The 26,103-nt window shown below is 37.9% G+C and overlaps 1 protein-coding gene across 7 annotated transcripts; it reads left to right on the top strand.

Annotated features, from left to right (window-relative positions):
• The first annotated feature begins 943 nt into the window (after positions 1-943).
• Positions 944-25,777, top strand: LOC121784921 (protein DDB_G0276689-like). 7 transcript variants are annotated; one of them, XR_006046855.1, is made up of 36 exons: positions 944-1,919; positions 2,204-2,348; positions 5,309-5,587; positions 6,184-6,351; positions 6,496-6,708; positions 7,162-7,256; positions 7,916-8,087; positions 9,028-9,452; positions 9,689-9,812; positions 10,213-10,305; positions 10,401-10,472; positions 11,130-11,267; positions 11,916-12,069; positions 12,174-12,541; positions 12,964-13,427; positions 13,520-13,864; positions 14,477-14,698; positions 14,939-15,029; positions 15,147-15,224; positions 15,355-15,645; positions 15,742-15,939; positions 16,017-16,505; positions 16,716-16,877; positions 16,961-17,290; positions 17,370-17,452; positions 17,594-17,698; positions 18,391-18,619; positions 19,067-19,426; positions 19,948-20,049; positions 21,219-21,362; positions 22,156-22,244; positions 22,811-22,893; positions 22,978-23,093; positions 23,754-23,939; positions 24,395-25,025; positions 25,399-25,777. XR_006046855.1 is itself a non-coding variant. In XM_042183193.1 (35 exons), exons 1-35 carry the CDS (start codon positions 1,039-1,041, stop codon positions 24,458-24,460), a joined length of 7,560 nt encoding a protein of 2,519 aa, XP_042039127.1. In that variant the 5' UTR covers positions 944-1,038; the 3' UTR covers positions 24,461-25,247. The 7 variants fall into 7 exon arrangements, 3 of the variants coding, with proteins under 3 accessions (XP_042039127.1, XP_042039128.1, XP_042039129.1); XM_042183193.1 differs by lacking the exon at positions 25,399-25,777 and having other exon boundaries at positions 24,395-25,247; XM_042183194.1 differs by lacking the exons at positions 944-1,919; positions 2,204-2,348; positions 25,399-25,777 and adding an exon at positions 2,857-4,687 and having other exon boundaries at positions 24,395-25,247.
• The last annotated feature ends 326 nt before the right edge of the window (positions 25,778-26,103 follow it).

Below are 26,103 nucleotides of genomic sequence, written 5' to 3'. Positions count from 1 at the left end.
AGTAGACTATGTATTCCACAAAGCATTCTCACTCACATTTTATTATAAAACTACCATAAAAGTAGGATCCACATGCCACTACTTTTAAAATTCATTTTCTATTATATTTTTTAAAATACGTGTCAAGTTAGATGGTGACAAATTATTAGGGACGGAGAGAGTATGATGTATGAACATGTGATATCAACAAAGAAGCCATTGTACCACACATGGCTCGGACCCTAGATGGCGACGACGTGCTTGAAGCACACTAAATGAGCGTTTCATGTCTTTTTTAGAAACGTCATATTTCAGGTTAACAGAGTTCTTTTGTCTCAATTGGACACGGGTGTGTCTTATGACAGTCGGCCACCACAGATAGATGTGAGATGCCATATGCGATGTAGTAGCCCATTTGATAGCGACATCCATTGGCAGTGAAGTTTATACATAGTGCCTTTGAATCTAATATATTATTGAAAATGACAGTGGTGCCGTTATTTGACTTGCTGACACCAAAGAACGCATGCCAAATATATAATCATTGGTTTGCGATTGGCTTTAGGACTGATGATATGTTGAGAACCACAATCACTTCCGTATGGCATTTCTTCCATTGTCGATACATAAAATCGATGTCATCAGGCATACCGAAAGCCATGCACAAATCTCACGCATTTGGAAACCGACATTGACAATCAATGATCAGATTATATTTATTTATTTATTGATTTATTTTATACTTTCTCCTATTTTAGGCTGATTTCATTTAACTCACAATCCTCATGCCAAAAGAAATGTCTAAACACCAAGAGATGTACAATTGTGATTAAACGGTCTTCAAAATAGTACGGTGGGTTTTAGTGTTTACCCATACGACGTCGTTTTTTCCCAATTGCCAATCGGAATATTTAGCTCTACAAGCAAAACATGTACTCAAATCAATTTTAATTTTAATTTTATTTTTAATTTTAATTTTCAGCTGAACTCGTCTCTCTCGCATCTCTCAACGCACACGCAATACATGTACACGAGCTCGTCTGAGCAGAAATTCCAACCATGGAAGACAAAGACACCGAGCTTCTCTCTAGAGTTGCCGCCAACCACTTATTCCTCGGCCAATTCGAGCCATTTCGGGCCACGGTGCGCAGCCTCCGCGCTCGAAATCCGGACCTGGCCCGAACCGTTCTACAGACGGTCGTCTCCCGGGGCGGGCGGCTCGGCTCGCCTGACCCGGTCACGTGGTCCGATCCATGTCCCTCCCCCGCAGACCTCACCTTGCCGCCCGCCCCGGTCACGTGGTCCGATCCATGTCCCTCCCCCGCAGACCTCACCTTCTTCTGCACCGTCGAATTGCTCCAGTTCCCCGACGCTACCTCCAATCTATGGTCGTTCGACCCCAATATGCTGAAATTGCGATCCGAATTTTTGTTGTATGTACATATTGTTAGTTATAGGATTCAGCGAACAATTGAAGGCGGTGTGATTAGGAATTTGGATGAGGACAGTGTGAGGAATGAAGAGCTGCGGGTTTTGGATTTGCTTACGCAGTTGGGGCTGAGCCGTTTGAGGCCGGATTTGGATGACTCTGGGGAGCCGGAGGAGTTAGGTTTTAGGGGACTGGGTGAAGCGGAGTTGATGGTCTTGAGGGGGTCGATTTTGGAGAATTCTGATATATATGATGTGTTGTGTGCTAATATTGGAGAGCAAGTGGGGTGTGTGGAGGCCAAGGATTCGGGGGGTTTGGCGATTGCTCTGAGAAATGGAGGGAGGCGGGGTGGGGAGAAAGAGGAGGAGGTATTGTGGTTGGTTCAGAAGTGTGTTCAGACAACACATATGGATGGCATGAAGCAGTGCCTGGAGAATGGCGATGTGGATGGTGCTATTTCACATGTTAGGTTTCTTCATTTGAACCGAGGGGTTGATGAGGCTGAGTACCGGTATGGTTATTCTCGTTGTTGTTGATAAGGTGTTTGTGCCTGCACTTGAGTTGCAGATGTAATGTCTAGTTGGTCACTGTGTTAGCGAATGGGTTCAGTTACAGAATACGTATTGAGTATTTGTTTTTTCTTATTATTCGTTCGGAAATAAGCTAAAGTCTAAACCTTGATGTTAGTATATTATGCCCAATGCATTATTGAATCCATGTAGTAATAGTTAGAATAATCTTCTTATGTGAAGCCTTTATATCATACCACTGACTTTACACTCTAATTTCTTATAGCATGGTTTTGCGAGATCTTCTTAAGAGGGTGTTGTCAGGAATACATGATTATGGAGACACCTCACGAGCCATACAGAATAAAGTGTTTTCCATATATACAGAAGCGATTTCGTCTCAATGCACTCATCTTGTTCGGATGCTTCAGGTTTTGTTGATGCTCATATCTTAAATTACTGGTAATTTATTGTTTGGAGGATGACTGTTTACTTCCGATACACATGATTTTCATATGTTTGATGTGAGCAAGTAGCTCATGACCTGAATTCATGAATATCTGAGACTCTTAGCTATATGAAAAAGTCGTTTAGGATCTTGATAAGATACTGCCGAGTGCATCCATTTTCAGATTCTTGTGGAGTTCTGATGAGCAACTAATTGTTTTATTTGAAATGAGACTTAGTTTATTTTATGATACTCCCTCCGTTTTTTAAAAATAGCAACTATTTCCATTTTGGGCCGTTCCTTAAAAATAGAAACTTTAGAATTTTTCTATTTTAGGACATGGACCCCACAATCCACTAACTCTACTTTCACTACTTTTTCTCTTCCTCTCTCTTACTTTACTCATTTTTTTTCCTCTCACTTACTTTACCAATTCTTCTCAATTACTTTACCAATTGTATATTAAAACCCGCGCCGTTTCAAATGTTTCTATTTTTTGAATACGGAGGGAGTATAAAGTAAGTTTATTGATGGGCAGCAACCCGAGTAAATGGTCTTTTGAACTTTCTAGAGGATTAATACTTGTAAAGATGGAGGTTCATTTGGTAGACTTTTGAAATGACCAGTTTGTATGTGTGTGTCCATTGTTTTGGTAAAGGTCTCATACCAGCAAGGACAAGGTGATTGTCTTCTAGTAAGGACCTGTAAGGTGTATCCCCAGTAGTTGGGTACATGTGTGCCAGCAATTTATGGCGTGAGCTGTTTTTAAGCATTTTTATATTACTGTTGGTCAATTTCATGGCCGTATATGTACATTATTACTGCATAAGTGCATATATAAGGAACTAAGTATTCCCTCCATCCCACTCAAGATGTACACAATCTTGAGTGGCACAGGTTTTTAGGAGGAGTTAGGTGGAATAATAAGTAGAGAGAAAAAAAGGTAGTTGAATATTTTAATGGGGAGAGTGGAGAGAGAGATTAATTTCCAAATGTAGAAAGGGGACATCTTGAGTGGGACAAACTAAAAAGGAAAGGTGGACAACTTGAATGGGACGGACCCAACGGAGGGAGTATTAATTAAGACTCCGGCCAAGCAATAGAATGGGACTGTTATTGCAAGGGCCAAGGAAACATTACTAATCTTCTGAGCATTTTCTAAAATAAAGTTTGGCTATGGTGCACGGGAACATAAGACGGCATGACTGTCGCTTGCTAATAAGAAACATATAAAATTAGGTGGATCCATGCACAACTGACTGCTGGAGATGGTATGTCGCCGCTCCATCCTTTCCGAACACTTGAAATGAGTTACATCTGATGAGGAGCAAGCATGGTGTGCAAACGATGAAACAAAGATGTCTGTTTCTATGGTTTTAATTTTTGAAATACCTTATCACCAACTTGAGAATGAGTGAACATTCTTTAGTCTGCATATTCCAAGTGAAAATGGGTTGTTCAACATGAAAATCCGCTTAGCCAACTCGTTGTCCATTGCTTATACTGAATTGTACATAGAAATAACTAAGCCAAAATTAGGGGACTCTAACATTTAACATTGAGTGGAGATAATCCTGTAGCCTTACAGTCGTTGCTATTATTATAGTACACCTAGCACTCTAGGGGCGAAGATACTCCAAAATCAAACATTTCCGATAAGTCTTCAAACATCTGTTAACAATCAGAATAACCTCTGACTGATCATCACCTCAGGATGATAGGCCATTCTGATATCCAATTTCATACCATAGCATGGAAATGTTTAGGGAGATGGGCATTGGGCGGATTAAGCACACGGCGCAATTGATGAATGCCACTCCATGTTTCATGACTTTTTGATTAATGCCATTCCATGTGTCCTGGCTAATTGATTAATGCCATTCCATGTTTCATGATAATGGTCTCTATGCACCTAGCCTCAAATGCATTGCACTAAGAGCTAAAGGAGAGGGAAAGTTGGCCTGGGTTGATGTAAGGGCTTGTTGCATCACTTCAAAGTTAAATTGCTTCTTGCCCAGCTACTGCCCATACAACCAAATTTGGTTGAATGTTTCTTGCATAGTCAGTGTTTGGGTCATCTTTGCTGTCGTCTTTGATGAAATGACGGTGTTTCCCTATAAACCTCAGAAACCAAGCACTCCGTCTAGAGAGGTGGAACGGGCTTTCATAGACAATTGATATATTTCTTGGGTCAATGAAAACTCCCTTCGGCCATTGAGACTATGTGCCCCAGTATCTTCATTGCTTGTTATCACCATGATCACTTTTTTAGGTCATGCTAATTGCCAAAGAGTTATCATGTGGGATAGGTGATCATCCCAGGTATCGTGTGGATATAAATGCAACGTTGTTATCTAAGGCTAACTGAAATTCCAGGTCCTATGTTGCATTCTCCTTATGATACTGTAGGAACATGATCACTGTTGCCTGTGAATTTGTTAGATATAAGCTTATATGATCAGTTGATCACTAGAATTTCCTGTGAGTTTTGAGTTATGAAACTAGATCTGTAATCATAACCTTGCAGATGCTTTTGAAATTTTTTTTTTATGTATTTTGGCATTGATGTAGAATACAGAAGACACAATGTTATCGAGAGTTTAAGGAAGTGGGAAGTCTTCTCATAGTAAGGGTGCTCAATTTCTAATATATGCACATACGATGATCTAAACTACATAGACATTTAGGGCTATGAATAAAGGTTAAAAAAAACTTTGGAAAGAGGGGTTGGTGCTCATATAAAGTGTGAGACAGCTGTAAATATACGTGTTTGGTAAATGAATGGTGATTAAGATCTATTCATACTTGGCTCATATGAATTTATGATGGTTAATAATTAATTCATGACTTCATGTTAGCTATTCACTTCGAGACTCGTGTTGTGTGAACTATGTTTTATAATGCAATTCGAAAGAATTCTTATGTCTATCATCGGTCTCACAGTTTATCCAAGATGAACTATTCTCTCAAGAAATTGAGGCCTACAGTGCTTCAGAAGGCGACCAGATCCCTCTCCCCCTTCTGCGCCTTCACAAGTTCATTGCACAATTGACGCCTGACACAGTTTCAGCTGAGACACCAGTGCCTTTGAAAGTTGCAACTTCGCTTTACAGGAGAGACATGTGTCACTATGCTCGTATTAGAGGCTTGCATGTACTTGGATGTGTTATGGATACTGCTCTGTCTCTTGTGCGGACAGAACAGATCCAAGAAGCTTGCCAGGTTTATTCTCTAGAACTCATCTGGGCAATGCTGTGTAAATAAGTCCTGCCTTGAATTTAAGCTTGAATTTCAGTATGCTTCATTTAGCTGTTCACTTGAACTATTTATCAACAGTCCCCCCCCCCCCCCCCCCCCCCCCGCGTACCAACACACACAGATGGAGCTATTTTCTTCTTAGCAGTTTACCAAGTAAACTCTACACATTAAATACCAATACGGTACTTGATCTAGCTGATGTCTGTTGCATGTCTTCCATGTAAAAGGTTACAATTTCAAGCTGTGAATATTTTCCTAAGATTTTCATATGTTTTCAAAAAAAGTGAAACCTTTTTTTGGTGATTCTATCTTCATGTTCTTCTGCTGAAGGAAAAGGAAACTTTGGAATGCTCTGTACCTTTTCCTGGGACATACGCAGAAGTCAGAAAACTTTCATATGTTGATTCTTCTTTAGTGACATGTTATTGGACCTTCTTCTAAAAAATTGGCTTACTAAAATTTCCGATGCAAACAATTGGTGTTCTTTTTTGGTCCTGGTTGAAAATCATCATTTTGAGTTCTGATATTGTTTAACTTATGCTGGTGACTCAACACACTAGATTCTTATGCTCTTTCCCCGGCTTCAACCCCTGGTAGCTGCTTTGGGATGGGATCTTCTAGCTGGGAAGACAACAATTAGAAGGGAACTGATGCAGTCTTTGTGGGCAAGTAAATCCCAAGCTCTTCGATTGGAAGAGTCCTCTCCATATGATAATAAATTGGATGAGGTAAATATCTTTGACCCTGGTTAAGTTGCTAGCCAATTTCTGTTGGTGCCAGTGAACTGTGCTTTTGTATGGTGACAAGAATCCTCTACTTAGATCTCCTATATATGCAAGCTACAGATTTGCTTAACATGTCGCTGTTGTCAGGTGCCCTGTGTAGAAAATCTTTGCGATACACTATGCTACCGGCTTGACATTGCTTCTTTTGTTGCTTGTAACAATTCTGGTCAACCGTGGAGTCTAAAATCCTCAATACTATTATCTGGAAAAGACTTAGAACAGCGGTATGAAAATGCTCAATTTGATCCATTCGTGGAGAACTTCGTACTGGAGAGATTATCAGTCCAGAGCCCCCTTAGGGTAAGACTCTAAATTTGTTTTACTTGTACACCCCCACTGACTTTCCTGTCAGATGGCTTGGATGTGTTGGTCAAATATGATACTCCTTCCATCCCTTATATTATTTTGCCAATTAGTCCGTCCCTCAAAAGTGTGTACTTTCCACTTTTAGAAACCTCCTCACCACTAGCCCCTTTATATTTATTCTCACTGTATCGACTTATTTACACAAAAACCAAGCGCGACAAACCACTTACCTAACATTCACAATTAAATACAATACCGCTACAACAAATGTGGGCACCTTTTTCCTTTCATCTACTCACTCACCAAACATTCATTGAAACTTGTGCCAAAAAAGTGTGAGCACACTTATAAGGGACGGAGGGAGTACTTATTACTGAATGGTCTAACAGAATTTTTTGAATTTATAGCTTTCTTATGCATGGTATTCAGCTGATTTTTTTTTTGTAGGTGATATTCGATTTAGTTCCTCAAATAAAATTTCAAGATGCGATTGAACTCCTTAGCATGCAGCCTATTACTTCCACTCCAGATGCTTGGAAGAGGTGCAGTTTTCATTTACCCACTTCTTGGGGTTGTTACACAACTAGCTAGCTTTTGAGTTTCAATTTTATTTTTAAACTAGTGATCCTATTCAGCTGGGGGTGGTAGAGTTGCTGACTTAGGGAAGAACCTTTCTCTTCCAGAAATTATGCTCACATGTTGACTGTGACTCTGCTATTCTTTGTGGTTATTGACTCAAAGAAGACATTTATCAGTGATATTGGTTTGATGCCATCTCAATTATTTAGAACAAATGATATAAAATCTTGTTTTAGAATTCTGATATCTCCAGCTTTCATCATGATTCTGAAAATGATTTTGTTATCCACTTATATATGAATGGTTCTGCTGATGATTTAGGTAAAATCATTTTAAAAAATTAATAGCCAAACCGATTACTTTTTCTCAGAACTTTTATAATTCTGAAATATCTTTGTGAAATACTATTGCTATGAACCTTTTTCCTGTATATGAGGAGAAATTATTGATGCCTCCTCATAATAATTGTTAAGTTTCTATTCAGAAATATTTGTTAGAACTGTGGTGGTTTCTCGATGCAGCCTTTGTCTTGTTCTCAACCATTATGTTGTTGGTTCATATTTGGAAATATTTACAAAAAAGAGTTGTTGAATTTCCCAACCTCCCATGTGCATATTTTCAGGATGCAAGATGTTGAACTTATGCACATGCGATATGCTCTCGAATCTGCTCTTCTTGCACTTGGAGCTATGGAAAGGAGTACAGCTGATGGAATGGGAGATCAGCGAATGGCTTTCTATTGTTTGAAAGAACTGAAGAATCATTTTGATGCAATCACTAGTACTGCCCGCAAGGTTTTGTGAACTTTGTACTCTTCATATTTGTCAATAGTGTCTTTCTGCACCAAAATGAGGAATTGTGATCCTGCCCTTGGTATTGCTATAGTCACCATTCAGCAATGCGATGAAAGTTAAGCAGCATGGATTTATGAATTATTTGATGCTTTCATGCTTCAAGCATGAAGTAGATTAGCCTCATTTATGGTTTAGGTATAGTTTTTGGCAGTTTCCTCTATGTTTCTGCTTCTGTGAGTCTAATTTTGTCTTTATTTTTTGTTTTCTGGGTTTGGACTTTGCTTCCTCAATTGCAGAAGCATCGCCTACTTCAATATATGTGCTGTGGCTTTGACAATCTGGAAACATAAATAAAACAACTCCCTGTATTCTTATTAATCAGGACATCTCTCTTGAATGATTCACACTGTTAAGTTATTTGGAATGATGCTGAATTTTGCAGATCATGCCCACCTTGTTCTTTCCTCCAAATTCTTAACAACTATCTTGCTTTTATCCTTTTATATCAGTAGTTTTGGGAGTAGGATTGACTTTCAGTCAAATATTTTATGCTGTTACTCTGTTAGTGAACAATTATTTGCTATGAAGGAGGAATGATTGTTTTTAATTATATCTCAACATGAAAGCTGATACGATCCCACATCGGTTTCCCACGAAAGTGTGGAATAGCATATTAGAGGGAGTCAACCCTTTACCTTTGACCATGGTTTTGGGTTAAGTTAGGGCTTCCTATCTTATATGCTTATCAAAAGCCATCATCCTTTTTGCAGAAGATTGGGAAGTGGTCTAAACTCAGAGCCTTTCTGTTCTGTTGTCATAAGTTGGTGTTTCTTTCATTCTTTATCACTTCGCTGTACTGACTGGTGCTAGAGTATCTGTTTTTCTTTTCCCTTCATTATCCATCATTCACTATGCTATGGCTGGTCATTCTGAAATGCAGATATATACGGTGAACATAATAATCTCACTACTATACATGGACAATCTACAAATTGATTTGACACCTTATGACCTAATGAGAAGACAATCCAAGTCATTTAATTCTCGTGGTGGGCTACAAGTTGATGTAATAAGCAGAGAAGGGGGAAATGAGATGGTTGTCTCCTTTACAGGACAAGTACTTAACATTTTGCGGCAGCAACTACCGTTATCAATATCTGATCTGGACAATTCCTTGGATGGCCATATATCTGCTGGAAGTAAACAAGCTTTAGAATGGAGAATTTTGACAGCAAAACGTTTCATTGAAGACTGGGAATGGCGCCTTTCTGTTTTGCAACGTCTCCTTCCGTTATCTGAACGCCAGTGGAGGTGGAAGGAGGCTCAGACAGTGCTCCGTGCTGCCCCATCTAAGCTACTTAATCTGTGAGTTTCTCTATTGGTTATGATTTATTGGTTCGACCAAGTGATAATTTTTCAATTTCTGTATGTAATTCAATGGAACTTGGAAAAACCCATGCAATTACTGGTTATGTTATAAGAATAAGTCCATAATTTTGCAGTTTAGACATTGTATTTGCATGAGTATATGGTTGTATTCTTGTGAAAATAACAATTGATGCTCCACTGTTGTTGGCCGGTGGTGATTGCTTGTACTTCAGTTGCATGCAACGGGCAAAGTATGACATTGGAGAGGAAGCTATTTCTCGTTTCTCTTTACCTCCAGAAGACAAAGCCACACTGGAATTGACTGAATGGGTGGATGCTGCATTCAACAAAACATCTGTATGATCCTAACTATTTCTGCAAATATCTTTCTTCATAGAAGTTTTGATGGGTGCTAATTTTATGTTCTTGTGAAACTTCTCATGTATCTATAACATCTAGTAGATTCGATCTAGCATTTTGGTTTTTTCTGTGAAGACTTGTTATTTTTTGTGACGAGGTTTTCTTTCTTGTGCCTCCCTAAGAACGTTGCCTTTGATAGTTGACATTTTAAATTACCATGTCTGTGGCTATCCTGTGCTAGTCATACCAAATAAAATTATAACTGAGAAATCACGAATTCTAGCATGAAATGTAATGAAAAATCATGCTAAGTTTAGTTTTTGCATTTATCTCATGAAATTTTACAGAGGGATTTCAGAGGACTACAAATCTGATGTTGGGTTTGATTGAGTACTAGGTGGAGGATGTGGTATCACGTGCTGCTGATGGTGCTTCTGCTCAGGAATTAGATCTCTTGTCGTTGCACTCTCAGTTGGGACCTTTGGCAGCCGTAAGTGTTTTGCACTCTTCTAAGCCCTGCTATGGTGAAGTTGCTGAACTTCTTGCAAACATTACTGACACAAATGGTGGTGTTTTTTGTTGCAGATCCTTTTATGCATTGATGTAGCTGCAGGTTGTTCGCGGTTGCCGAATGTGTCTTCGAAGCTTCTGAATCAAGTATCATAACCCTATCTTCTTTGCACAGTTTTTAAATTTAAGATTTTTTTGGTTATTACATCCTACATACTCCCTCAGTTCCATTAAAAATGAAACGTTTTCCTTTTTGGGTTGTCCCATTAAAAATGAAACGTTTCCTAAAATGGAAACAATATCATCTCTACTTTTCATCTCTCTTACTTTATTCTCTCCTCATTAACTCACAAAACACATTACATAAAGTCCCGTGCCGAAAAGCAAATGTTTCATTTCTAATGGGACGGAGGGAGTATTATTTTAAGTACTAATATGTACTCCCTCTGTCCCATCTCAAGTGATTGACTGCTTTACGGCATGTGTTTGGAGAAAATGATAATAAATAGTTAAAGTAGAGAGAATAATGTAGATACGACTCTCTTCATGTTAACTATTTATTATCATCTTCGCAAAACAATGGCCAAAAAGAAATCAATCACTTGAGCTGGGACGGAGGGAGTACTAATTTTCTTGAGTCTTATGCTGTAACAGGTGGAAAGGGGGTATTTTGGATTTTTTACATAATGGAAAGTTTTAGTTTTAGTATTGGTAGTGGAGTTATTTCTAATGGTCATTTCTGATTTGAAATGAAATTCATGATATGATTGGATTGAATTTGACTCTAATCAATTTTGACGCTAGGCCCAGGTTATGCTTTCTGAGATCTATCCTGGTAGTGCTCCAAAGACAGGACCAAGTTATTGGGATCAAATTCGTGAAGTGGCCATAATTTCTATTGTGAAGCGTGTTCTTAGGCGCTTGTCTGAGTTATCAGAACAGGTAACTTGAGCTTTCGAGTTTTTGACACCAGAGAGCTATTCTGAATATCTATGATAATTCTATGCATTTGTCTTCAGAATCCAGATCATGTCTGTATAAAGCAATTCTATTAAAATGTTGCTGCTTCATTGTGTACTTTTTTGTCTATGTTATGACTGGTGATTCTGAATCATTTTATGGATATCATCAGTCTTGTTTGCAAAATGCAGTGGAAGTTAGCACAAAATTTATACCTAGGGCCAACATCTTTAATTCAACAATGCATTAAGGAACTTGATATTATTATTTTTTTGTTAAAATCGCAATGTGATTTGGTTTCTTTGGAAACTAGTGTCAGGCGGATTGAGGGGTCTTTAGAATCTTTGCATTTCTCGTGCATATCCTGTAAGAGATCATATTTCCTAATGAGAATTCTGACTTTCCTCTTGTTGACATGATATGGAAAGCATTGTTACCAACAAACATCTGAGTTTTCTCATGCTTTTGCTGCTAGCAAATTTTGTGATATTGCTCCAAACCGGATCTAAAGAATATTATGTTTTGTGTTTATTGAATACTTTATGACAACATTTTTATTTTTGTTATGCATGTTCAAATTCGTTTTTATCACACGGTTAGTCCTCACTTGTCTGTTAATTCATACCCCAGGACAAACCCACAGCTCTCCAGGCTCTTTTATCAGGTGAAGTGATCCTGTCATCATCAATTGAGTTTCACAGACAAGGTAACAGAGGTCGAGCTCTTGTTATGCTTCATCAAATGATTGATGATGCTCATCAGGGCAAGCGACAGTTCCTTACTGGTAATCCCTTTGACGCTGTACATGTTTCTTCAGTGAACATAATTCTGGTGATGTGCAGATCTATCAACTAGGCTTGTAATTCTTATTATTCATTTAAATGTCAGGTAAACTACACAATTTAGCTAGAGCTATTGCTGATGAAGAAGCGGAAAGAGACCATGCTAACGGTGAGAGCTCAAATTCTGATGGGAGAGGGATTCCAGGTTTTGACAAGAATTGGGTTCTGGGGCTTGGTTTGAGACCCTCAAAGCCTCCGCCTTTGGCTTCAGAGTCTGGAGAAAGTAATGCAAATTCTGCAAGTTATGATGTAAAAAATTCAGAAAAAAGATTCTTTGGTCCCTTTGGTCCCAAGAGCACAACATTCCTTTCTCAGTTCATTCTCCACATTGCCACAATCGGTGACATTGTCGATGGGACGGACACCACTCATGACTTTAACTACTTTTCAGTAGTTTATGAGTGGCCCAAAGATGTAAAGTTTCTTTCTCCTCTTTATTTGTTTTAAATAATTTCTATCTTGTTTGTACCTTGGGAGCTACATTTTCTCCATATATAGGAAAAATTGTGCATATTCTATCTTGCCTGCACAGGTTAATTTTAAAAGCTTAGATTTCTAAAAAGTTTTAGTTAATAATATTGATCTTTGGTCTGGATATTGACACAGCCATTGACCTTTACTTTACCATGCTCAAGGACAGTGTGATTCTCAATTCATTTTTCTCTTCCTCATTATCTGAAGCAACATATTGTGTCAAACCTAACTGTTTGTTTTACTGTTCTCAGTTTTATTTCCTTAAATTTGTTTTCCTCATCAGAAGTTTACCCTGTTTAAATGTGTAAACATCAAAGTGCTGCTGCGTCCATTCTGACTTATCTTATTGTATCATTTTTCAGCTCTTAACTCGTTTGGTATTTGAAAGAGACAGTACCGATGCAGCTGCTAAGGTAGCAGAAATAATGAATTCAGATTTTGTTCATGAAATCATTTCTGCCTGTGTACCTCCAGTTTACCCTACAAGATCTGGGAATGGTTGGGCTTGCATTCCAGTAATTCCCACTCTCCCTAGGAGTTATACTGAAAGCAAGGTTCTCTCACCCTCTTCCCGAGAAGCTAAACCAAAGTTCTACACACGTTCTTCTGCCACTCCTGGGGTCCCATTGTATCCTCTGAAGCTGGATCTAGTGAAGCATCTTGTCAAGTTATCTCCTGTCAGGGCTGTCCTGGCATGTGTGTTTGGAAGTACTATGTTGCACTGTGGCAGTGATCCAGCAATTTCTAGTTCCTTAAATGATGGCTTATTACCGACTCCTGATGTTGATAGGTCCTTCTACGAATTGGCTCTTGATCAGTCAGAGAGGTCTGCTTCGATCAAATAATGTAGTAACTAGTAACATCATGTAATAATTTATGTAAAGTAACCCATGCGGTTCCTTTTGTTTTGATCTTCAGGTTTCCAACCTTGAATCGCTGGATACAAATGCAAACTAACCTTCATCGAGTTTCTGAGTTTGCTGTTATGACAGAACATGGAACAGATGATGTGAAAGATAATGCAGAACCCAAAACTGCTGTGAAGCGGTTTCGTGATATTGAGACTGATTCTGAACCTGAAAGTGATGATATGTCTGTTGGTAATAACATTTCGCTGTCATTGCCTGAGGTTATGGACCAAAGCAATGCGACATCTGATGCCTGGCATGAATCTCCAAAGTCTAGAACAGCTGCAGATGTTAATACGGTATACCTTTCTTTTGATTGGGAGAATGAAGCACCTTATGAAAAAGCTGTAGAGAGGTAATATATTAATCATTATGTAATCTGTTGGAGAGTTGGAAAGTCATTATTTTTTGTTTTGTTTGGAGCCTAGTTAGTACTCCCTCCGTCCCATAGTAGACGTCACACTTGGGGAGATGGCACGGGATTTTAGGAGATGTTATTTTGTGTTAAGTGGTGAGAGAAAATATAATTTTATAATTGATGTGAGAAGGAACTTTTTCCAGAAGAGGAAATGTGACATCTTTTGTGTGACAAACTAAAAAGGAAAGTGTGACATCTACTATGGGACGGAGGGAGTATATTGTTTTTGGCGTCACAAATATAGTATGATGTTGTCCACTTAAGTCATTGATCAATGCATCATTAACCGACCTTGCTTTTTTGACTTTTGATGTTCATAATTAACATATCAATACCAAAAAAATTCTATTATGTGCTAGCAATCTTAGGTACTGTGCTAACATATGTCTTGTTTCGCTTCTGAGACCTCTTGTTTCATCATACCTTCTTATTTTAACTAGTGCTCCTTTCTATTTCTTATATGATAGGTTGTTAAGTGTTACTATGGCTTTTCTCTTGTTCATGTGGTGTGTATGAACATCTACTGACCTTTTCAATTTGCTGTCATAGATTGATTGATGAAGGAAAATTGCTGGATGCTCTTGCTCTGTCGGACCGCTTCTTACGCAATGGGGCCTCAGACCATTTGCTTCAGATGCTTATTGTAAGGGCCGAGGATGATACAATTGCACAACGAACTCAAAGTAGTTCAGCCCTTCGTATCTGGAGCAATAGTTGGCAATATTGTCTACGCCTGAAGGATAAGCAGCTGGCAGCTAGACTTGCTCTGAAGTATGACTACTGGTTCAGCTCTCTGGTCTTTTCATTATTTATCAATATTTATGTATTGTATTTGTATCAGTATATATTTGGGTAAAGTTGCATCTTACCATGTGGTCTTCCTTTTCTGATCTTTATTAATGTAAATTCTGCTACTCGTTGTCCCGATCTTTGGTACTGAAATGCTCTCTCTATGCAAGTCCTTTCTTTTGTGCTACAGTTTTTTAAGGGAGGTATGCTCTTTAATTTCAGATATCTGGATAGGTGGGAGCTGGAAGCAGCATTGGATGTTCTCACTATGTGTATCTGCCATTTGCCTGATGGTCATCGACTTAAATCTGAGGTACCTGACTGGCTTTAATTGGTCCCATCAGATTGGAACTTATATCAACTCTTTGGGACTTTTTTCTTGTGATGCAATATCAAATTTGACATTTTGTTCTTAATATTTTATGAATAGGTTATTCAGAGAAGACATGCACTCTGTAGATACAAACATATTTTATGTGCAGATGATCGGTACAATAGCTGGCAAGAGGTTAATTATATTTTCTTTCATTAATTGCTCAACGTGAACAAAAATCTTGAACATTTAATGCTTGTCCTTTTATTTTGGAGATCTACAAATCTCATTACTGTGCTATGCTATCAAATTAATTTCGATATAGGTAGAGATAGATTGTAAAGAAGATTCTGAGGGTCTTGCACTTAGATTGGCTGAGAAAGGAGCAGTATCTGTTGCTTCAGAAGTGGCTGAAAGTGCAAGACTTTCTATCGAACTTCGTAGAGAACTTCAAGGGCGTCAACTTGTCAAGCTTCTCAATGCTGACCCAGTAAATGGCGGAGGCCCTGCAGAAGCTTCACGATTTCTATCTTCTCTCCCTGACCCTGATGATGCTTTGCCTGTTGCAATGAGTGCAATGCAGCTTTTGCCCAATCTCAGATCAAAACAGCTTCTTGTATGTTGAGGGAGTTTCTTTCAATTCCGGTTAATATCTGAAAGTCGTATTTTTGGTTATGTCAGGTTAGTAAAACCTGTGTTTATTTTCAATAAGGTGCACTTCTTCCTTAAAAGGAGACATGGAAATCTATCCGAAGTTGAGGTCTCCCGGTTAAACGCATGGGCTTTAGGTCTTCGTGTTTTAGCTTCTTTGCCATTGCCATGGCAGCAAAGATGTTCATCGCTACATGAATACCCTCAGTTGATTGTAGAAGTTCTACTGATGCGGAAGCAGCTGCAATCTGCATCTCAGGTACATTATCCTGAACACATTACTTTGATTTATAGTCCATTAAGTTGTAAACCACTTGGTGCATTAACTTCTTACAGATCCTTAAAGAGTTTCCTCTCTTGAGAGACAATAATACGATAACTGCATATGCTGCCAAAGCTATTGCTATTAGCATGACTTCCCCTGCTAGGGATTCCAGAGTTTTAGTTTCTGGTACAAGACCAAAGCAGAGATCAAAGGCTGCCACATCGACACGGTCATCATTCAGTAGTAGCCTAAGTAATTTGCAAAAAGAGGCACGCAGAGCATTTTCCTGGACTCCTCGTAATGCAGGAGATAAGGGTGCATTAAAGGATAGCCAAAGGAAGAGAAAGAACCCTGGAGTGGCACAATCAGAAAAAGGTACTTTGGAAGCAATGTCTGGCATCCAGGAAGACCGGGTTTCAGTATTCACTGCAGATGGGCAAGAAAGGCTTCCTTCTGCTTTAATTGCAACAGAGTGGATGCTTACAGGTGACCCCGAAAAGGATGCAGCTGTTCGTTCTTCTCATCGATATGACAGTGCCCCTGACATTATTCTATTCAAGGTACTATAGCATGTATTTGGAACATGGTGTCAGTTTGACAAAAAATGTCATGTACCAAAATGAAACAATCTTTGCTGGAAACGTGTGAAATTCTATAGCATATCTAGGTATCTTACAAATATTTATAATTACTGAGTCAAATGCACTATTACTTAATATAAAAAACTACTAAATTGCTGTCTGGCTAATGGTTGTCTCTGTTTTCCCAAGGCATTGCTTTCGTTATGTTCAGATGGAGGTTCATCTGGCAGAGGTGCTTTGGACTTGTGCATGAATCAGATGAAAGTTGTTTTGAGCTCCCAGCAGCTACCTGAAAATGCATCTATGGAAGCCATTGGCCGAGCATATCATGCGACAGAAATATTTGTGCAGGTATCCAATTATGATACTTTTTTGAACTGAAGTAAAAACTTTCATGAAATTTTACCTGTTGATACTTGTTTTGTATTATGCAGGCCCTGCTTTTTGCTAAATCCCAGCTCAGAAAAGTTTCTGGGGCGACTGATTTGTCTAGTAATTCTGAAAAAAGCAGGGATGCTGACGATGCATCTTCGGATGCTGGCAGCTCTAGCGTGGGTAGTCAATCAACCGATGAACTTTCGGAGGCACTATCACAGGTTGATATATGGCTTGGACGTGCTGAACTTTTGCAAAGTCTTTTGGGATCAGGGATAGCTGCTTCCATTGATGATATTGCTGATAAAGAGTCATCTGCACATCTTAGGGACCGATTGGTCCAGGAGGAACGATACAGTATGGCTGTATATACATGCAAGAAGTGTAAGGTATAAATATTGGATGTCATCTTAAGGGTTAATTACCCTTATAAAACCGAATAACTAAAATTTTATTCTTACCCTTAAGATTGAGCTCTTTCCTGTTTGGAATGCATGGGGCCATGCCCTGATTCGGATGGAGCACTACGCACAAGCTCGTGTAAAATTCAAGTAAGTCAACAATTTTGAGGAGGAATGTATAAATGACTTTCTGCTACTGGTCATTCTGGTCTCTACTTTATGTCTTGTTTTGCCTTAGTGGGAGATGTTTTTGCTGTGTCTTCTTGGCTTGTAAGCCGTAGAAATGTGCAGGCAGGCTCTTCAGTTGTACAAGGGTGATTCTACTACAGTGATACTAGATATCATTAACACTATTGAAGGAGGCCCTCCGGTCGATGTGGCATCCGTCCGATCCATGTAAGATTCCCTCTGGTCAATCGTGTTTTTTGGTGCTTATTACATCAGAAGAAAACTATGCAGTTTATGGTCTTTAGATTTTAAAGAAGCAATAAGAGAGTGCTACCAGCCTCGATATTGCTTCCTCATTAATCACTGTGAAGGGAGATTTTGCTTAATCCTGCTAACATGTGAAAAATAATACTAAGATCCAATGTGTACAGTAAACGAAAATCTTTGCAAGTGAAATATCGTTCTAAAAAATCATCGGTTTAGATGCCCTCCAAAAGATACGATGTCTGGCGTGGATTCCACCTACAGTGGTTTAACATATTATGATCTGATACTCTACTGTTACATAATTTTAAAAGCAAAGCTTGTGGTATTGTAGGAATGACTATTTTATCTACTCATACTTATTTGGTATTCACATGCTATGTGACCTTAGTGATACGCTTGAATGGCATGGTGATAAAAATCTAGCATTTCGTAGAAGTGCTCAAAACCTTTTTGTGTTGCATCACAGGCTTCTTTCCTTGAATATAGAGAAATTAGATTGGTTGTTTAGCGCTCAGTGCATATATACGATATAAACATCTTGACATTCTCTCCAAAAGCATCCATAAGAAATGGAGGTTTCTTACCAATACAATTTAGTTTCTTTGGTGAATGATATTAACTAGTCTTTTTCTGGCCCATTCTCTATGATATAGGTATGAACATTTGGCAAAAAGTGCACCAGCGGTCTTAGATGACCCTCTTTCGGCTGATTCCTATCTCAATGTCTTGTACATGCCTTCTACTTTTCCACGTTCAGAGAGATCCAGGAGGTTCCAGGAAGCCGCAAAGGATAATTCGTCGCATAATCCACTTTTTGAAGAGGGACCAAGAAGCAACCTTGACAGTGTTAGATACCTTGAATGTATAAACTATTTCCAAGAAGTATGGCTCCAAATTCTTCTGATTTGGTTTTTGCTTTTGCATTTTTTGTGCTATTTAGGTTTTGGTTCTAGAATAATTTTAGTGAGCTTATGAGTTATATCTCTATATTGTTTTTTCTTTTGAGGGGAAATCTCTAATATGATTTGTTTGCTCTATATCTTTGAGAATTGAGTCGTACAAGCTGCAGAATAACACCATTTCACCTGTTGTCTGGGACTGCTATATTTCATGTACACATAGTTTAGTTACTATTTGATTATTGCTATGTTTTGTGGGATTTAGCTGATAAATGCTCTTCCTTCAAAACATTCCATCGTTATTCGTAGTGTTTTATATGAACTAGCAATATCTACTCTTGTTTAACAAAGTAACTCTACCAACTTCATTGTAGTCATCCATCTGGCCTGCAATAATAACAAATCCAAAACTTGTTAAATTGTGTTGCAGTATGCTCGGCAGCATGTGCTAAGCTTTATGTTTAGGCACGGACGATATAAGGAGGGCTGCCTCTTACTTTTTCCAGCCAACTCTGTGCCGAATCCATCGCAGACATCATCTATGGGAGTGGTTACTTCAACTTCTTCCCCTCAAAGACCTGATCCTTTAGCAACTGATTATGGGACAATCGACGATTTATGTGATCTTTGTGTTGGTTATGGTGCCATGCCTGTCCTGGAGGAAGTGATATCATCAAGGATTTTGACAACACAGGATGAGTTGGTGAATCAGCATACCGCTGCAGCAGTTTCCCGAATTTGTCTTTATTGTGAAACTCATAAGCATTTCAATTATTTGTACATGTTCCAGGTAGATGCACTTCCTCATTCATTACTTCCCTTTTTTTTATTTCTTGTTTATAACTTATATTTGCATCACAGTTTAAGATCCCTGTGAAGTGAACAAACAAAATTGTCTCCTTGACAATGAGAGTATATTACGTTTGTCACGTAATCTTCATTATGATGCCATAATTTCTGGTTTGCACTTACTAGTCAACGTGTACCATTGCTTGGAAGTCAATCCTGACTATTGAACTTTTTACTTACTGTTTCTTCACTATGGATCTGTTGATATATACTCCATTATTAAGCGTGTGATAACCATTTATTTTTTCCTGCGACGAGTACTAATTAGAGCATTTACTGAGAACAGACCAAATATATATATGTAAAGAAGCATAATTTGTATATTAATTGTCTTAGTTAGTGACATGTGTTCCCCATATCATGCCCCTTCGCATGGGAATGCATGCTTTTCATAACACACAGGACAGGACTATTGTTGATTTTTTCATACATTTTACTCATCACTTTGAATTGATGGCTTAGGTGATCAAGAAGGACCATGTAGCCGCTGGCCTATGCTGTATTCAGTTGTTTATGAACTCTGCTTCTCAAGAGGAAGCTGTAAAGCACTTGGAAAATTCACAGGTGAGTGATATACAAGTCTTCATTGCTGTTTACTTTGTAAATGCTTATGGATCTAGCAAAGTTCTTGAGGATAAAAAAGGAGGTAGTAAAGCTAATTTGAACCAGGGTCGATACTCGATAGGATCTTAAGGACATAAATTTGTTTAATTAACCACAAGTAAATATGAATATCTCTCTCTTACTACTTTATATGCAAATCTTTAACTCACTCCTTAAAGTTGAGAAGTGAGAATAAGTCAGAAATCTTTGACATGTATTAAAATTTAAGACTTCCAGTTCTGTTTAGACATTTGACTTTGGTTATAGCCATACTGATAAATGATATAATAGGCACATGAACTGTAACGTATGATGGTAGTAAAAGAGAAGAACACTAAATCTTGTCAAAAGATGCAAAACATAGAATGCAGAGCTTTATTTTTGCCCTTCACTACGTAAACGGAAAATTTAATAATGGCCAGCTGCATCGGTTTCTATGATGTGCTCAAAAACCCTGGTTTTAGATTTGTTATAGCCGGACTCTAGAGACTCCCGGCATTGTAAAACTTCAATATACAGTTATTTCTCTTCCATTTGCGACTACATTAATGATGCTATCAAACATAAATTTTCTAAAATACGCAGTTGTCTAGATAACGGAATCCATGTCCATATCTGAATCATAGTTAGTGCCTTTGGTTGTGTTAATAATAGTGTTTATGTTGGCCCAGAAAATAAAATAGGCAATTGATAACCCAGCGCTAGTAGCATGCTCCAGGATTAATTGTTCAGTAGGTCAGGCTATATGAGTGGTACCTGTTACCACTTCCTCACATTGCTCACAAAAATTACTGTGTAATAACTAATGACTTATATCATGTGTGAAAAACTAATTTCTGGAGATCTAAACTGCTGGGAGAATAAACAGGATAAAAAAGGTAGAACCACTTTGAATGTATTGCAAAGTGTGTGCTTTTAAACTGGAAAACTTGTTTGTTCATCTCATGTATTTGATTTCAAAACTTTTCTTTGAACTTGCGCCACCAAATTTTACCATAGAACCATTTTCAGCATTAAACTAAATTGAGGTAGACTTATCTCAGTAAATAACACTCAGAATAATAGTGCTAACTGATGACTGACATTGTAATCTCATTGTATAATTCTGTACGTTTTATTCTCTGTTTCAGATGCATTTTGACGAAGGGCTATCAGCAAGATCTAGATTAGGAGATTCCACAAAACTTGTCACCAAAGGCATCCGGGGTAAAACTGCTAAAGAGAAGCTAAGTGAAGAAGGACTAGTCAAATTTTCTGCTCGTGTTGCCATTCAGGTACATATTTGCAATGGATGCGGAAGTTAGTAGCTGGTAGGCTATTCTTTGTCCATCTTCAAAATTGATCGTCATCGATAAGATCTCAGTCGTACCAAGTCTTTCGATGTGGTTGCGCCCATTTGGCAAGTGGCTTGTGCTACATAAGATTTTTGCTATATGCATATTTTTTCTTGCTTCTTCTTTGGGCCCTTAACATCAAAAGATGATTCTTCACACTTGAAAATTTTATCTTGGTATTTTATTTATTTTTATCAAATTTATCTTGGTATTAAATATGTATTCCTTTAGTTTGTGTTTGTTAATTTAACATCTTCAATGCCCTTGGTCATGTCTTTTTAAGTGGCGGTTAACCCTAAGATTATGGGATAGAGTGTTGAAGGGTTTGCACGTATGATGCTTCAGTCATGATTTGTTTTGGCTAATCTTGAAGTCTTATTTGCAAAAAAGGTGAAGTGCTATAGGGAATACCTTTCCAGCCCCCTATTGGTCACTGTACCTAGAAAGAAATGAAGCTAATTTTCAGGATCAAGAAGATCCTTTGAGCTAGTGGGGGAATGGGGATAGAATAGAGTTTGGAGTTGCTTCAGATTTTGCTAGAGATTGGGACTGTATCTTTGCTAGGATGTTATCACCTAGTGCAAATCATTTCATCAACTAAGCATCTTATATATTTCAAATGCTTTATTAAACTTTGCAAACCAATAAATTTAATATTGGTTGGCATAGTTTTCTATCCAAAGGTCTCAAATTTCAACTTTGTTTATATTTGCATATGTTTGACAACTTGTAGATTAATGTGGTGAGAAGCTTCACTGATGCTGAGGGACCTCTATGGAAACACTCTCTTTTCGGGAATCCAAATGACCTGGAAACATTCAGGTTCTACCATTTTTCCTGTCTTTCTCTTGTGAACTGTGTAATGTTTGATCTGTCTATCCTCTGCGTACTCTGAAATTAAGTCAGTTTTATATGTCTCAATACATAATCATACTACATGTTCTAAATTTGGCATCTAGGTTTTTATAGCTGTCCAAATTTGATGTTATGTCCATGTATTCAAATCAAACTCAAAAGGAGAGCTTTCTATCTTTTTCTTCCTACTTTCTGTATATGATGATATAGCCACATGTAAGTGTACATTTCAAATTTCGTTTACAGGGAGCTCCATAAATTTTCATCCAGCTCAAAAGTTGTAGCTTTTGTTCCAGAATTTTCCTGCATATGTGCAGTCTTTAATCATTAAGGTCATTGAGATGTTCAGAACATCTTATCCATTCCGATTATTTCAGTCCTTTCAGTGATTTAAACCTACATCTTTCTCCTCCTCTGACTTGCCACACCTTGCCCAGTACCCACTGCTTTCATGCTAGTATGCTACTGAGGAGTTTTATTGTGGGAGAAGTATTTGATCGTTATCCTTACCAAACTTTTAATTTTAAATGCAGGAGAAGATGTGAAATTGCCGAAACTCTTGTTGAGAAAAATTTCGACTTGGCATTCCAAGTAATATATGAATTCAGTCTTCCAGGTAACATCCTGTCATTTTAACCTTCATAATTTAATGTATTATACATTGTGAAGAGTGACACACCTTCTGCTGACACCATCCCAGCTGTTGACATATATGCTGGAGTTGCCGCATCACTTGCTGAAAGGAAGAAAGGGGGTCAATTAACTGAGTTTTTCAGAAACATTAAGGGTACCATAGACGATGAAGATTGGGATCAGGTAATATAGCTATCTGCTTTGCTAATTTCCATGTGATCCCCTGTGCTAATTGTGCCGGTTTATCCAAATTTGAAGGGGAAATATCATAATTGTGTCAGAATTGGTAGTGCATCTTGTGTATGTTTAAATAATGCTAATATACTGCAAACAGGTCAGATAACTTGGAAGATATATGAGTCAATCTGCACTTGTTGCCAACTACTGGCCTATTAATGTAGTTGGCTGGGAACTGTTTAAGATTGTTTTAAATAGAAAAATAGATGTACCCATATATGATACTCAAATTAATGACAAATCTAGAAGTAGGGAGCATGGTGGTTTTTCAATCATGTCTGATGCCCAAGGGTGTGGGTCAGCAAGTGAGGTTTTGTTTCTCAGTTTCCAAAAATGATTCAGCACCTTGTTTTGGAAATGTATTTCACCCACACATAAATTCTCATATTTTCTCCCACAAGAGAAGTGAACTGCTGTCTCTATGTTATGTACCCTCCGTCCCATTAATAAGGTCACAAAAGGATCTGGGCATGGAATATAGCTTCAATGTTCATGCGCATTATGAAGCACTGAATTGTAATTTTTGCTTTAGTTAGATTCATTGGATATGATGTCACCTTGCGAAATGCACTGAGATCTTAATGAAATATTGAATATTTTTTGCAGGTCTTGGGAGCAGCTATTAATGTGTATGCCAACAGACATAAGGAACGCCCTGATCGCCTCATTGACATGCTGACTAGTAGCCACAGGAAAGTACTTGCTTGTGTTGTCTGTGGCCGACTAAAAAGTGCTTTCCAGATAGCATCTAGAAGTGGAAGTGTTGCTGATGTTCAATATGTCGCACATCAGGTTATTCTTCCATTTCTTTGGATTTCTTATAGTTTATGTACTCACTTCCCTTATTTTCTCTCTCTGTTTGATCCTTACTACATTACTATAGTAGTTATAATATTGATACACTCTTTGCATGTGCTTAATTATAGTAAAAAAATATTTCATACTATTAGTTTTGCAAAGGCATGTTAGTTATTAATAAAGGTGGAAACGATTAGCTATTTAAAAATAGAAATTATAGATGACCCACCTCAAGAGTGAACTAAAGTAAAACCTTTGAGAGTAGAATGTGAGTAGGCCCACATTCGTCACCTTGTGAAGGTCATTATTTGATGGCGCGAACCAAAATATGACTATCTATGGCCGAGTAGGAATAAGAATTGAGGGTAGTCATAAAGGTATAAAAAATCATCTTATATTTGGTCCAATATAAGTTTTATCCATGGTTAAACATTAACTCCTTTCTGCAGGCATTACATGCCAATGCGCTTCCAGTTCTTGACATGTGCAAACAGTGGTTGGCTCAATACATGTAGCTCGACAAGCTCACAGTCGATTTTGAGATGTCTGCAATTCACTACACTGCTGCATTGTCAAGTGTTGGAACCAATAGTATATCCAAGTTACGTGGTGAACATCACTCTGATATGAAATTCTGTTTTTCGGTTCCAAACTGGGGAGCAGTTGGTTTGAAGACCCACCCAGGCTAGAAATGAGTTACCCCTTAGTGAATTGTGATTCTGCTACAGCCATTGTTAGAAGACGATTCTTTGGAGAGAATTGGAAATGCAGGCATATAGCTCCACAGACAAACAGAAACTGGAACTAACTAACATCAGAAACAGGTTGCCAGTCCTTTTTTTGTGTTTCCCTTCCAGAAGCTATGATGATTGGTGAATATATGGTTCAGAAAAATCTTGGTTCAAAACCAAGTCGCAATAGCTGCTGGTTGTTTTGTTTGTATAAAAGTTGTCGATACAAATACATGTACCATGTAGAGGGGGCCCACTGAACATGGGAGGGACAAGGCTTTTTCTTTGTTCCTTCATGGGAGAGAAGGGAGGAGATGTCCAGTTTTTAGAGTCGCCGAGCTCCTTTCAAGTAAGTTATATATATGAAGCGAAGCTATTTATCTTTGTTTAACAGCTTATGTTGTATGAGTATTGGTTACTGCATGATCCTTACACCCACATTCTTTTGTATCTTTCCTTTTTTTCCCAAATTTTTGCTAAAAACTCTCCTTATTTTCTGTGAGTATAATGTTGAATATGGTTACGGCTTTGGTTTGCTGTTTGGAGAAGCTTCATACATGTGCTCTTGAAATTATTATTTTTCAAATTTCCACGAAAAGCCATTATTACATCAAAAAGAGGCAGCGGTGAACTACTACTAATTTCTTTTTTAAATATTTCAACTGCATTATGAATCTATGATGCGACTTTGATATTCATTTATTTACTCATTAATTTCCCAGGGTCAACGATGTGGCATACATCCACATTCAATATTGCTAAATACTTGCCCAATTGGGTATAATAATTCCCAAGTCGGTGAATGATGCTACTAGCAAAGAAAGTCAACTTCTCTTGTTTGGTTGAAGGGCCAAATTAAGCATGATATAATTAATGAGGGTAATATGAAATAAGGTCGGCATATCGTCTATCGTATAAATTATAATGTTTTCAGTGTTGGTGTTGGTGGAATGGGAGGTCGATATTGATGGCAACTAAACTTCGGCTGTTTTTAGTATTCCCAGATCAAGATTGTGACTCTTGGAGAAATGTGTCATTACTGATTTTGATCAGTTTTAATATCTATATATACGTTTATCAATTCAAGAAAACTTTGGACCACACAATGAATATGGGAGTTTTAGAGGCAAAACACACTTTAGGTCTCTCTTCTAGATTCTAGTAAAATTTGTTTCAATAGAGTATTTTGTTATGAAAATCCCTACACTTTCAATAGCTTGGACGAATTTAAGAGAAAATACTACTACTACCTCTTAAATTAACTATAAGGATTAACTTGAAAAAAAGTATTCTATTGAAACAACTGAAATTATATTGGGACATAAAAATTATCATTGCCTGGCGCTAAATCATACCGTTTACTAAGAACTTACTTTTGCAGAATATTTGACATGTTATATGTAAGCTTGATCTCATTCAGGAGAGTA

Source organism: Salvia splendens, chromosome 21 (assembly GCF_004379255.2).
Source record: "Salvia splendens isolate huo1 chromosome 21, SspV2, whole genome shotgun sequence".
In the NCBI taxonomy this organism is placed as follows: domain Eukaryota; kingdom Viridiplantae; phylum Streptophyta; class Magnoliopsida; order Lamiales; family Lamiaceae; genus Salvia; species Salvia splendens.
Note: the sequence above shows the minus strand (reverse complement) of the source record. Positions and strands in the feature narration are given on the sequence as shown.